This window comes from Apodemus sylvaticus, chromosome 4, assembly GCF_947179515.1.
Source record: "Apodemus sylvaticus chromosome 4, mApoSyl1.1, whole genome shotgun sequence".
Classification (NCBI taxonomy): Eukaryota; Metazoa; Chordata; class Mammalia; order Rodentia; family Muridae; genus Apodemus; species Apodemus sylvaticus.
Genome location: NC_067475.1, coordinates 60,960,571 through 60,973,023, shown reverse-complemented (window position 1 = coordinate 60,973,023; position 12,453 = coordinate 60,960,571). Strand labels below are relative to the sequence as shown.

Below are 12,453 nucleotides of genomic sequence, written 5' to 3'. Positions count from 1 at the left end.
CTCAATTAGTGATCAATGGGGGAGGGCCCCTTGTGGGTGGTGCCATCCCTGGGCTGGTAGTCCCAGGTCTATAAGAGAGCAGGCTAAGCAAGCCAGGGGAAGCAAGCCAGTAAGAAACATCCCTCCATGGCCTCTGCGTCAGCCCCTGCTTCCTGACCTGCTTGAGTTCCAGTCCTGACCTCCTTTGGTGATCAACAGCAATGTGGAAGTGTAAGCTGAATAAACCCTTTCCTCCCCAACTTGCTTCTTGGTCATGAAGTGTGTGCAGGAATAGAAATCCTGACTAAGACACTAGAGTAGACATGGAGAGACCCATGGCTCCAGCCACATATGTAACAGAGGATAGCCTGTTGGGCATCAATGGAAGGAGAGGCCCTGTGAAGGCTCCGATGCCCCAGTGTAGGGAAATGCCAGGGTGGGGAGGCAGGAGTGGGTGGGTGGGTAGGGGAACACCCTCATAAAAGCAGGGGAAGGTGGGGATGTGACAGGGTATTTCTGGGGGGGGTGGGAGGAACAGCTAAAAAGGATAACATCTGAAATACAAATAAAGAAAATATCAAATAAAAAAAGTCCAAAAACAAAAAAAACAAGTAAAAAACAGGTTCTCCTCCTGCCTCCACCATTAAATGAATAATAAATTGATAAAACCACATAAAAGAAGAAAGATACCTACATTTATTTGTCTTTTCTGCAGATCTAGCACAGGTTTCCTTGAGTAGGTTACACCAATGTATTGTAGCATTAGTCCTGAAAAAAAAAGTTTCCCTAAATGTAATCTGATCTGAAAGCAAAATCATACATGAAACTTATAAGATATATAGCTAAAATTTTAGAGAAATTTATAAACAATAATTTTGTGCGCACGGTATATCACTCAGTAACAATCAGGTAGTGACTGTACTATTGGCAAATCACTTAATAACTGCTTTCCTCCTCTGAGTAAAAGGGACAGCTCCTTCCCAGTCTCTAGCAAATTACTATTACTATGAATACCCTCTCAGAAAAATGTTCCAGATTTGTCTAGGAGAAATGATAAGTGTACAGGGTTAAACTTTTCATTTACTAATTATGTTAAACTGTTCTTAATGCCTGTTCTAGTTTGAGTTCTATTGCTGTGATATACCAGGACTAGAAGCAACTAGAAAAGAGTTTGACCTCCCAAGTTCTGATCACAGTCAATCACTGAGAGAAATCAGGGCAGGAACAAGCAAGTGCAAAGGCAGAAAATATGGAGTAATGCTGATCTGCTCCTCATGGCTTACTCAGCCTCCTTTCCTAACAGCTGGGACCACCTGCCCAGAATGATACTGCTCAAATGCCTAGGCTCTCCCACATCAATAATCAATCAAGAAAAATGTACCAGACTTGCCCATAGTTCAATCTGATAGAGGCTCCCTCATCTAAGATGACTCAAGCTTCTAACAGACATAAAAAATGAAGGGAAGGGAAGAGGAGGGGAGGGGAGAGAAATGGGAGGGGGAGGGGAAGGGGGTAGAAGGAAGAGGAAGGGGAAGGGGAAAGGGGAAAAGGGGGGAGAAAGGGTAAAAGGGGGGAAAAGAGGGAAAAGGGGGAAGGGGAAAGGGGAAAGGGGAAAAGAGGGAGAAAGGGGAGAAAGGGGGAAAGGAGGGAAAAGGGGGAAGGGGAAAAGGAAGAAAAGGGGGGAAAGGAGGGAAAGGGGGGGAAGGAAGAAAAAGGGGAAAGTGGGAAAGGGGGAAAGGGAAAAAGGAGGAAAAGGGGGGAAAGGGGAAGGGGGAAAAGGGGGAAAAGGGGGGAAAAGGGGGAAAAGGAAGGAAGGGGAAAAAGAGGAGAAGGGGGAAAAGGGGGAAAGGGGGGAAAGGCAGGAAAGGGGGGAAAGGGAGGGAAAGGGGAAAGGGGGAAAAAAGGAAAAGGAGGGAAAGGGAAAAAAGAGGGGAAAGGAGGAAAGGGGGGGAAGGGGGAAAGGGGGAAAAGGAGGGAAAGGGGAAAGGGGAAAAGGGGAAAAAAGAGGGGAAAGGGGGGAAGGGGGGAAAGGGAAAAAGGGGAAAAGGGGGGAAAGGGGAAAGGGGAAAAAAGGGGAAAGGGGGAAAGGGAAAGGGAAGAGAAGGGATGGGGAGGGGGGGAGGGAGGAGAAGGGAGGGGAGGGGAGGGGGAGGGAGGGGAGGGGAGAGAGAGGGGGAGGGAGGGGAGGGAGGAGAGGGAGGGGGAGGGAGAGGAGGGAAGGGGAGGGGAGGGGAGGGTGAGGGGAGGGGAGGGGAAAGAAAAAATCACAAGGCCTAATCTTCAAAACCAAAAGGTTAATTTTCTCAGTAGGTGTTCATTGTGTAAACAAAATCTCTATCTGTAATAATTTACTAATATAAAGAACAATTTGGTTTAATTTTCAACATTTAATTTTTCAGGACAAATGAATTACTACAGACCAAAAGGATTTTTAAAAAAAATAAAATAAAAAGGCATTTCAGAGGGAAAAGCAGTTCCAAATTGTGTTCTTTAAGTGTTAAACAGTGACACAGGCAGATGGACAACATGCCAAGGAGTTTAAAGACATCTTTTTTGATTCCAGGAAATGATTCTTCCTGACCCCTGACATTTTAGAAAGTGAGAAGTTATTCATCATTAGCTAGCTTGCTAAATCTAAAAAGGTAAAATAGGCATACTTCCTTTTTTTCCATATGACTGATGCCATGACCTGATGGCTTGGTCCTGGAAACTTAACTGAAGTGGCAAAGGAATGAAGAAAGGACACACAGACACACATATAGAAAAGCCAGAATCAGGTGAGCTGCGCTCACTTTGATGGAGATGCCCCAACTATGCAACAACCATGTTGTTGTACACAATAAATATTTAACTATCTCATACTTTATACTACATAAATAATATAGGTAATATATTTCATATACTTTGTATAATATTATATAACATTATATATATAAATATTTTGTATTACATAAGTATGCTGTTTTATTATACATTATGTATAATTATATAGTTATGTAGTTATAAAATGTTATATTGTATATAATATATAATAATATGAGATTATGTAATAAACATAATAAATTCATAGACAACACACCAGGAGGAGCTAGTCTTGGTAGGAGGACTCTGTAGGGGAGCAGCCTCAGGAAACTACAGTTACCAATGTTTGAACCCAGTGGTCAACATTCATAAATATTCTTACTTGCATACAATTAACTCTCTTAGGCCCGGCAGTGGTGGCGCACGCCTGTAATCCAGGACTCCTGGGAGGCAGAGGCAGGCAGATTTCTGAGGTTCCATGCCAGCCTGGTCTACAGGGTAAGTTCCAGGACAGCCAGGGCTATACAGAGAAACCCTGTCTCGAAAAAAACAAATCCAAAAGACAAAAAAACAAAAAAACAAAAAACAAAAACAAAAACCTAAAGCTTTTATCCCTCACGCTTCACCCTGGAAAGGCCTCATCACTCTCAAGGGTCTAAGGCTTAGCTACATCAAACAGTACACATTCACTCAGGACATCATCCACTCCTTCCACAACCACTCAGAGCTTTCTAGGCTCCCCACACACTCAGACATTATTATTGCTATGATGTATAACACAAAAAAGTACTCAACAAATAAAAACTATTTTAATAATAAGTTTGGAAGTAAAATTACTACTTACTCCTTTATTAAGTCTTTATTTTCTTGAATTTCTTCTTCTAATTTCAAGCTTACTTTTTCATTTTCAAACTAATTTATAAAATAGAATAAGTTAATTACATTTCACTTAAAAATTAGTGAGCATAGAGTAGATTCATTAAGCAAGTTTTCTTTACTAGCATATTATTAAATAAATTCTATAAAATTATTTTCTTTCCACATAAAAGAAAATTTTTTGTTACAACTTATGAATTGTCCATAAAAATATGAGTCGTCTTTGGGAGGTGGGAGCATGATCATCAGGAATCTGGGGCCAGCCTGAGCTACACAAGACTAAACGCCATCACAAGAAAGGGAAAGGGAGTACAGATGACTCAGCCAGTTAAGATATATGCTATCATCCCTGGCGAGCTGAGTTCAATCCTCAGAACCTACTTGATAAAGGCAGAAGACTGAATCCCAGAAGTTGTCCTCTGACTTAAACACACACACACATTAATATACTAAATAATGTAAAAAGGGAGGAGCGAACCTTTCACTTTTATCAGCTTAAAATTTGCTGAATGACCAGTAAAAGCATTCAATAATAGAGAATATTATCTCTAATAATACTGAAGTGTATTAGCTGCTTATACTTTCACTTTCTCATTTTATGCTATAACTAAACAGTTTCAAAGTTTTATAAATACATTCTGATATATATCATATCAAATTAAACATCAATAATAGGACTTAAAAATTTTTACTTTTTTAATGAATGAATGTGACTAAATTTGACATTATCTAATTATTTCCTTAATCATCTTCATGGAATTTTGTGGAATTTGTCCTATATTCAGTCCCGAATCTGACCTGTAACTTTTATTAGTGAAATTTAAAAAAGCCTTGTTCTCAAAATATCTGCCACATAAATGCAATTCACTTTGAATTAATGTTCTATTTCCAATACATTATGCTAACATTTAATGTGTGCCATATTTTATCTTTCTTTTATTTTTTCATTCAAACAGTATTTATTTGCCAAATCTATAAATCAAAATGCCATTATACCTGAAGTTCCTGAATGGCTTTTCGCTGGGCTTCTATTATCTTTCTGTTTTCTTGCAACTTATTTTCTTTCTGCTTCAGTTCAGATTCTATGTTCACTTTCCACTTTTTTATCTTTTCAGCCTCTTTATACAGCTTTGAATACAGTCTGCTCATTGGCTCTGAATTCTAAAAGTTAATTGTCTAAATTTTAATATAACCAACAATAGTTACCTACCACATATACATATATACACTGATGGTGACAAACTATTTGATTTAAACTGTAGCAAGATTAACTTTCATAGTATCAAGACATCATATGCTAAACTTCACTAAAATTACTGAATAAAACCAAAACTGAAAAATGCTAAAGTTAAAACAATACAGTAGGAGAATTTGACTAATAACAGCTAAAATACATCACTCCACAGAAAATACATAAATGTTAACAACTGCATTAAAGCACTTTGTTTAGAGAAATCATTTGAGGATTAAGAGTATTAAGAAAATAACAAAAATAGCAAATAAAATATGTAATTTTCAATGAGCCTGAGGTTTTAGATTTCTTGCCTTTTTTTATCCACATCATTTTATAAATGCTAGAGGAATTTGGGTTTGCTTTTCATGTTGGAGCTGGTGAGCTAACACAGGGCATCTCACATGCTAAACAAATAACATAACTCTAACATGAAAATATACTCCAAGTCATATTTAAAAAATAAACTGATACCTGATATCAAAATATAAACTGACTCCAATTTTTTTTTATTCTGTGACACTATTAACCCTTGCAATACACATACAGCACTTATCAGGCCCTGAAATTTCCCTTAATTTATAAGATATGCTGTAAGAATGATTCTTATAATACAGAAACCATACCATATTCTTCAAATAAATTTCTTATATAATAAAGCAGCCAAATGACAATTTTACCTGTCAAAAGATTATTTTTGTAAAATGCTGGCCTTTCCACATATCTATCTCTACTCCACTAGTTTAATTTTTTTATTTAAAATTAAATAATTTTTTCCTCAAAAGAATTGTTTTCTTTTTACCTAGAAAAATACAAAAAATTAGCACTTCAAATACATTAAGATGAAAATTATACAACTTTGTTATAGAACAGTTGCCACTTTAAAGTGCATGAGCCTCTGGTTTCCAAGTGCATGAGCCTCTGGTTTCCCCAGAGCCACTAAAAGACTTCAAAGAATATATTTTAAAACATTAATCAAATATGAATACTTTGGGAACTTAAAAGAATATATTCAAATAATAAATGAAATTCCAGTAATAAGAAGGAAATATCTGACCTCAAAATCAGAGTCATTTATTCCTTCCTGATAGTGGCAACTGCCAGAATTAGCAACCTAAAAGAAAAAAACACCTGTAAGATTATAGTTTTAAAACTAATGACAGTTAAATACACTAGACTATGACTAGCAGAATGGCTCCATGAGTAACAATGATGGCCACAATGATAACCTGATTTGAGCCCAGGTCTACAAGTCATAGTATGACCTCCATGCATAGATCATGGTATGTGCACCTCACATACATATAAATATACATAAGCACATATACACATAAATGTAATAAGAATTAAATTACACAAAACAACTAATAACACAACTACAAATTTTTGCTCTTCAAATAATTCAATCTCTAATAGACTGTATGGACACACACTTACTAACCTGTTCGAGCATGGGCAAAATGCTAAGTTTTTGAAAAGCAGGATCTGCAAAATAAGAAAATGTTATATTTTATATTACTTTATCTAGCTAAATGTCAAGAGTATTAATGTAATACTTGTGTTATCTAACTGGTATATAAAAATGTTTCTATGAAGTTTACATATTTGTCCAAACCTACCTGTATCAATATTTTCCCGATTTTTTGATAGATTAGACATTGTAAATGGAACACCAAAATCACCTTCTGTACATCTGCTGACAGTCTAGAAATAAAAAAAGGTTCTTTAAATATTCTGATCAATACCACAGTATAATATACAAATATAGTATGCAAATATAGTATACTTAGTTACTGTAATGATAAATCTTATGATATATGGTGTTTAAAATATCAAATACTTCTGCTAAGCAAACAAAGCAAAAAATTTTAATTATCTCCTCTAGTAAGATGGACCTAGCTGGGCCTGGTGGCGCATGCCTGTAATCCCAGAACTCAGGAGACAGAGGCAGGTGGATTTCTGAGTTCCAAGACAGCCTGGTCTACAGAGTGAGTTCCAGGACAGCCAGAGCTGCACAGAGAAACCCTGTCTCAAAAAACAAAACAAAACAAAACAAAACAAAACAAAAAAAGATGGACCTAAACTATAAATTACATAACAGAAGCTTTGTAAATATTCTAGAATATTAGTAATTTCAATAGTATATGGTTTCCTTCAATCTCAACAAAATTGAGATCTTCATTGAATCAAATATCAATGATATAGTTTGGCTACAGCAGAAATTATCTGCAGTATGTAAAATTAAAATATTAACATATCATTTTCATAGAAAGTGAAGAAATTTAAATATAAAAAGCTTAAGAAATTTAAATAATATAAAAAGCTGTTTCACCTGAGAAATCTTGTGTAATTCTTTTCAATTAGAATTTTACTATAAATGAATTTCCCTTTTACCCTACCTACCAAGAAGCTTAGTCACAATATTAATTACTACCCACATAGAACTATTTCACCAAATAGTCTTATTTTTCCTTGGTAAAATCTTTACCTTTTTCGTATTTTTTTCCTTATAAACTGCCTCAAATCCTGAGAGACATTCTTCAGTGGTTTAGCCACTAGTTAAGAAAGAGCTCATGCTTCAGTAAGCAACTCTAATGAAACATGCTGGATCACTCACACACACAAAACAAGCATAAAAGTAGAAGGTGGAACAGTTGGGAAGGGAAGGAATTAGTGGGAGGGGCATGAGAAGGGAATGGAGATTCTTAAATACTATTCAATATCACTTTGATACTCAATAATGCTAATACTCAAATACATTTTTAAATATATATCTACATATATATATACATGTATACACACATGCATATACATATATGCATGTGTGTATACATGTATATATAACCATGTATATACACACACATATACATATATACATAGTGACTTTAAAAGAAGCCACTATAATTATAAACCCTTTTAAGTACAGTGTTTAAAGTATAATTTACATATGTGAAAATGTCATAATGAAACCCATTACTACCTACAAATTAATGCTAGTAAAAACATTAAAAATTTTCAAATCATTTAAGCAGGAAGATAATTTAAATAAGGAAATCATTTATATTTATGCAGTTTTACAGCAGCAATTCTTTTAAAATTTTTAAGTTGTGTGTTTGGGTATGTGTGTGTGTGTGTGTGGGCGAGCGCCCACACACACACACACACACACACACACACACAGAGATGATATCAAAGACCCAGCCCTGCAAGAGCAGAAATATTGGCAACTGTATGTGTTTGGGGGGGGGAACCATTTCTCCATCCCAGCAGAGATTCTTTACCAGAACATGCCTTACTTATGTATTCATGTTAAAACTTAGAATTTTTTTAGTTTTTTTTTTGTTTTTTGTTTGTTTGTTTTTGATTTTTCGAGACAGGGTTTCTCTGTGTAGCCCTGGCTGTCCTGGAACTCACTCTGTAGACCAGGCTGGCCTCGAACTCAGAAATCCGCCTGCCTCTGCCTCCCAAGTGCTGGGATTACAGGCGTGCGCCACCGCCGCCGCCACCACCGCCACCACCCGGCTGAATTTTTTTAAATAAAAACTTTTTCGTAAAGCTTAAAAAAAAAAAAAAAAAGTCTTTTAAAGTTGGGATGCTGTCAACATACAATAAAGCCTGTAATTTCAGGTCAAAAAAAAAAGCCATTCAAAATGTTAGTGTCTCTCAGCTATCACGGTAACAAACGAAAGGCATGTTTTTCTGATTAGCATCGAACTCTCGTGTGCCTCTGCGGACTCGCGGACACGCGTGGTGTGGAAGTCAGAAAACACTTGGGGGCTGCTCCTCGCCTCTGACCTCGCGGGTTCTAGGGATCGAACTCGGGTCTTCGGGCGTGGCGGCAAGCGCCTTCCCCCACGCAGTGCCCCCACCACCAGGCACCTTCTCGAAGGACCCACGCAAACTGACCTTGAAGTAGTTGGAGTCTCCTCCCGCTGTCTGCGGCTTCACGGCCGACACTTGACTGCTGCTCAGTCTCGGTGGGACGAACAACGTGAAGGGCTTTTGCTTCTCCATGCTGTCCACTGGGCCTCGGGGGAAGGGAAGAGGTCACGCGGTTGGTGAGAAAGCTGACGCGGAGTGAGCCAGGTCCCCACGAGGGGCCCGGCGTCCTTGTGTCACCCCACGGGGCGTGCGGCCTGCAGGGTAAAAGCCTGCGCGGTCCGGCCATCTCCCCGCTCCCGCCGCCACGCGGCCACAGGCCCTGCCCGAACCTCGAAGGCGGCCTGCGAAGGCCTGAGGCCCAGGCTAGGCCTCCCTAGCCCGAGAAGCCCGCGAAGCCACGCACCCGGACACGCGTGACGGAGCTGCGTGCGCGCGTGGGCCTCGGGCCCCCGGAAACCCTCCACACCCTCACCGTCGGCAGGCGCCGTGCCCCGCGAGCGCTTCTTCACGAAGACATCGAATGGAACCGCGAGCTTCTGCCCCAGAACCTCCTGGAAGCCCGAGAACACGCCGGACTGGGCAGCTGCGCTGTAGCGGCTAAATTTAACCGTTGGTGCAGCTGGCCGGGATCTCACGTGCGGCACTTCTCGCGGGATTTCCCTTCCCACCGGCGGGTTCGGATTCTCCACCAAGTCTGCCTTCAGAATTGTCAAAGAGCGCTGGGAAAACTCTCCTGGCGCTCAGACCAAAGAGCTGCGGAGCTCACCACCTTATCCAGCTATCACATTAGCGTATAGCCATTTAAAGGCGTCTCAGTTCTTTCCTTCTTTCTTTTTTTAAGGATTTCTTACATTCGGGTGTGTGTTATTAAGCATTTCATGTGAATGTATGTACACATGTGCACCACGTGCAGGGCCCCGGGCGGCCATAAGAGGGAGGAGGATCCCTTGGATTTGTAGGTACAGGTGGTTGGTTGTTGCCATGTGGATGCTGGGAACCAAACATGGGTCCTCTGCTACAGCCATAGCCACATAAAAAGGAGTCATTTCTAAGGATCCCTGAGGACGGACGCTGGGTGCCACGATGGCTTAGGGAGTCTGTAGAACTTCGCAGGTCCTGTATGTGTTGTAACTGCTTTTGCTGTGGCTACACAAGACCCGCGACTAAGCAGGTGGAACTGTGAGTCTTAATGAGACCAAGAAGTAGGATGAGGGAGGGGGGATGGACTGGGTAGGAAAATGGAAAGTGAGGCTGGACATAAGAGCGGGAAGGCTAAAACTGTGGTTGGGGCCGGGGCGTGTTTTGGACTTTACAGGTTAAGCTCGTGAAATTTTGAGCATCAGGGTTAGCATGATCATGCTTGGAAGAAATTCATGGTAGGAAGAATGCTTCCGGTTTATGGGGTGAGCCCGTTTTACTACCTAGGACAAGATGATGGATCACGGGGGTGGTGGAGATGAGGTATCAGCTGGAAAATACATTTGCCTTTTAACTTAAAAGGAAGGGAAATCAAAGAAGCAGGTTTGGCTAACTAGATATATCACCATTATAGTCTTTAGACATGCCATGACCCAACTCTGCCCGACTGGGCTAACTCCACTTCATGCCTGCAGATTTCCTCAGCAGATACTTCACAGTCCTGGCATCTCCAACCACGCTGGATTCTCCATTATAACCGGGGCTTGACCGTCACAGCTTCATACAATCGCCTCCAGGGCCGGCTTGCAGGGAATCAGACCCTATTACATATTGCCTGATCTCAGTGAGCGGTACAGTTTTCCTGACCCCCTCGTTCTTGCATCTAGCCTGCCTGCAAAATCAGTGCTGACCTTCAAGTTCTGTCGCCAGCTGAAGACATAAACTGGTTCCTTGGACCTCAACTACAGCATCCTCTATCTGCCTTCGAGGCCAAATCTAGGGAAACACTTGTTTAAGAGGTTGTTTTCAGGCAGGGAGCCCTGCAGAGAACCCATGTGTTCAGGTGCATTGTCAATCCACTCTCTCCTTCCAAATGAATTTGCGTTTTTTGAAAGCTAGAGTCTTACAGTGTATCAATCAGTGATCTTAAGGAGCCTCTTGTTTTCAAAAACTTCTCCTAAACTGCAGTAATATTCTTAACAAGTAACACCCTTCTCTCTGCCAGTTTAAGATCGATCAAGATACTTTCCACCCAAAAAGTGAACATTTTTTCATATCTTTCTGCTCAGTTGCTGTAAACACTGCTTAAAAGCAGTAAGTAGTAACTACCACACCCAATAATGCTATCTTAAGATGACTTTTACCAAACAAACTAGCTTATTATTATTATTAATATTATTATTATTACTATTATGTTATTTAAACCTTAGTTTCTCAGGATGTGGAAATAATATGGCCTAGAGACAGGAGAATGTGGCAGTGGGTACTTACATTGGATCTGTTAGGGCTCCTGCTTTGCCATCACATTTTTTTAATTTTTTTCTTTTAATTAAACCAAAACTGACAAATGTTAGGATTCTGTCTAAGCTCCATCCCACAATTAACCTGCAACAGCCAGGTATGCCCCTCCCCCACAGTTGCCTGGCAACAGCCAGGTAGGCCTGGCCTATAAAAGAGGGTATTAGGCTCCTCCTCTCCCTCTTCTTACTCCTCTTGCACTCTTGGGCTCTCCTCCCCCCCTCTCCCCCCCAACATGGTCATGGCGGGCCTCCACTTCTCTACTCTCTGCTCTCTCTGCCTTTCTCTGCCTCCACTACCCCATTACTCCCATCCTCTGCCCTGAATAAACTCTATACCATGTCTGTGTGTGTCTCAGGGGGCAGGGATGCCTGGGCATGGGCCTGCTGGGGCACCCCTTCCCCACACTGCCGTATACCATATTCTCTAAACCTCTTTCTCTTTTTATAAACCTAACAGTATCCACACTCAAAAGTTCCCTGAGGTACCTTAATGGCTATTTTTAAAATTTTTTGGCTCTATTTCTTTTCTTTTTCTTTTATCTCTTTTGCTCTATTTTTCCTTCTCCCCTTCTTCTTCCCAAATAGAGACATTGTAATAGCAATACATTTCATAAATGATGTTCATAAGGTTAAGTGCTTCTTTTTACATCCTATGCTATTATCTGCATGCTATATATGAAGGCATGCTGTTTAAACCCACAGAACTGCGTGTAGACAGCAGTTAACGAGATCACCGTGCATCCACATAGACCATTAAATCTGCATCTGTTCTAAAGAGGGAGAAAAATGAAACTGTTTAAAAACACTGCTCTTCAAAGTGTTTCAGCTTCACCTCCTCACTTTCACATTAATTCTGACAAGTTCATCAGCCCTGATGGTTCCATCAAAGAGCCAGATCTCTCATTAGCATTTATTTCAGATCTTTCTTTAAAAATTCAGCTACTGAAATCAAGCTGCACTGGGTACTCTCAAGAGAAAAATTTAATGCATACAAAAAAGGCTATCTGTATGTATGACATCACAGAATAATAAAAATGTATTCCTTTATCTTTAGCTGATATTTCCTTTGGTGGAATAAATTAAGCAGTGTAAAAGGGAATGCTAAGTGAATGTGGGTTATTGATGGGCATACAGCCATGCCAAAAATGATCAATGCCTCAGACCTATGGGATGGCAAAGCCTTCCTGTTCCATGCGTGGATATTGACAGTGTGCAAAAACTAGCACCGTCTGCTTCCTCCTCTGA

The 12,453-nt window shown here is 40.1% G+C and overlaps 1 protein-coding gene across 3 annotated transcripts in view; it reads right to left on the bottom strand.

Moving 5' to 3' along the window:
* Sycp1 (synaptonemal complex protein 1) overlaps positions 1 to 8,904 on the bottom strand; it is a 113,925-nt gene extending 105,021 nt beyond the window's left edge. For all 3 annotated transcript variants that reach the window (XM_052178551.1, XM_052178552.1, XM_052178553.1), the window contains exons 1-7: positions 8,795 to 8,904; positions 6,508 to 6,592; positions 6,330 to 6,373; positions 5,946 to 6,002; positions 4,654 to 4,818; positions 3,626 to 3,693; positions 674 to 747 (exon numbers count right to left, since the gene is read on the bottom strand). In XM_052178551.1, the coding sequence (XP_052034511.1) occupies positions 674 to 747; positions 3,626 to 3,693; positions 4,654 to 4,818; positions 5,946 to 6,002; positions 6,330 to 6,373; positions 6,508 to 6,592; positions 8,795 to 8,902 (601 nt within the window). In that variant the 5' untranslated portion in view covers positions 8,903 to 8,904. The remainder of the gene's footprint in view (positions 1 to 673; positions 748 to 3,625; positions 3,694 to 4,653; positions 4,819 to 5,945; positions 6,003 to 6,329; positions 6,374 to 6,507; positions 6,593 to 8,794) is intronic.
* Positions 8,905 to 12,453: the final 3,549 nt, after the last annotated feature.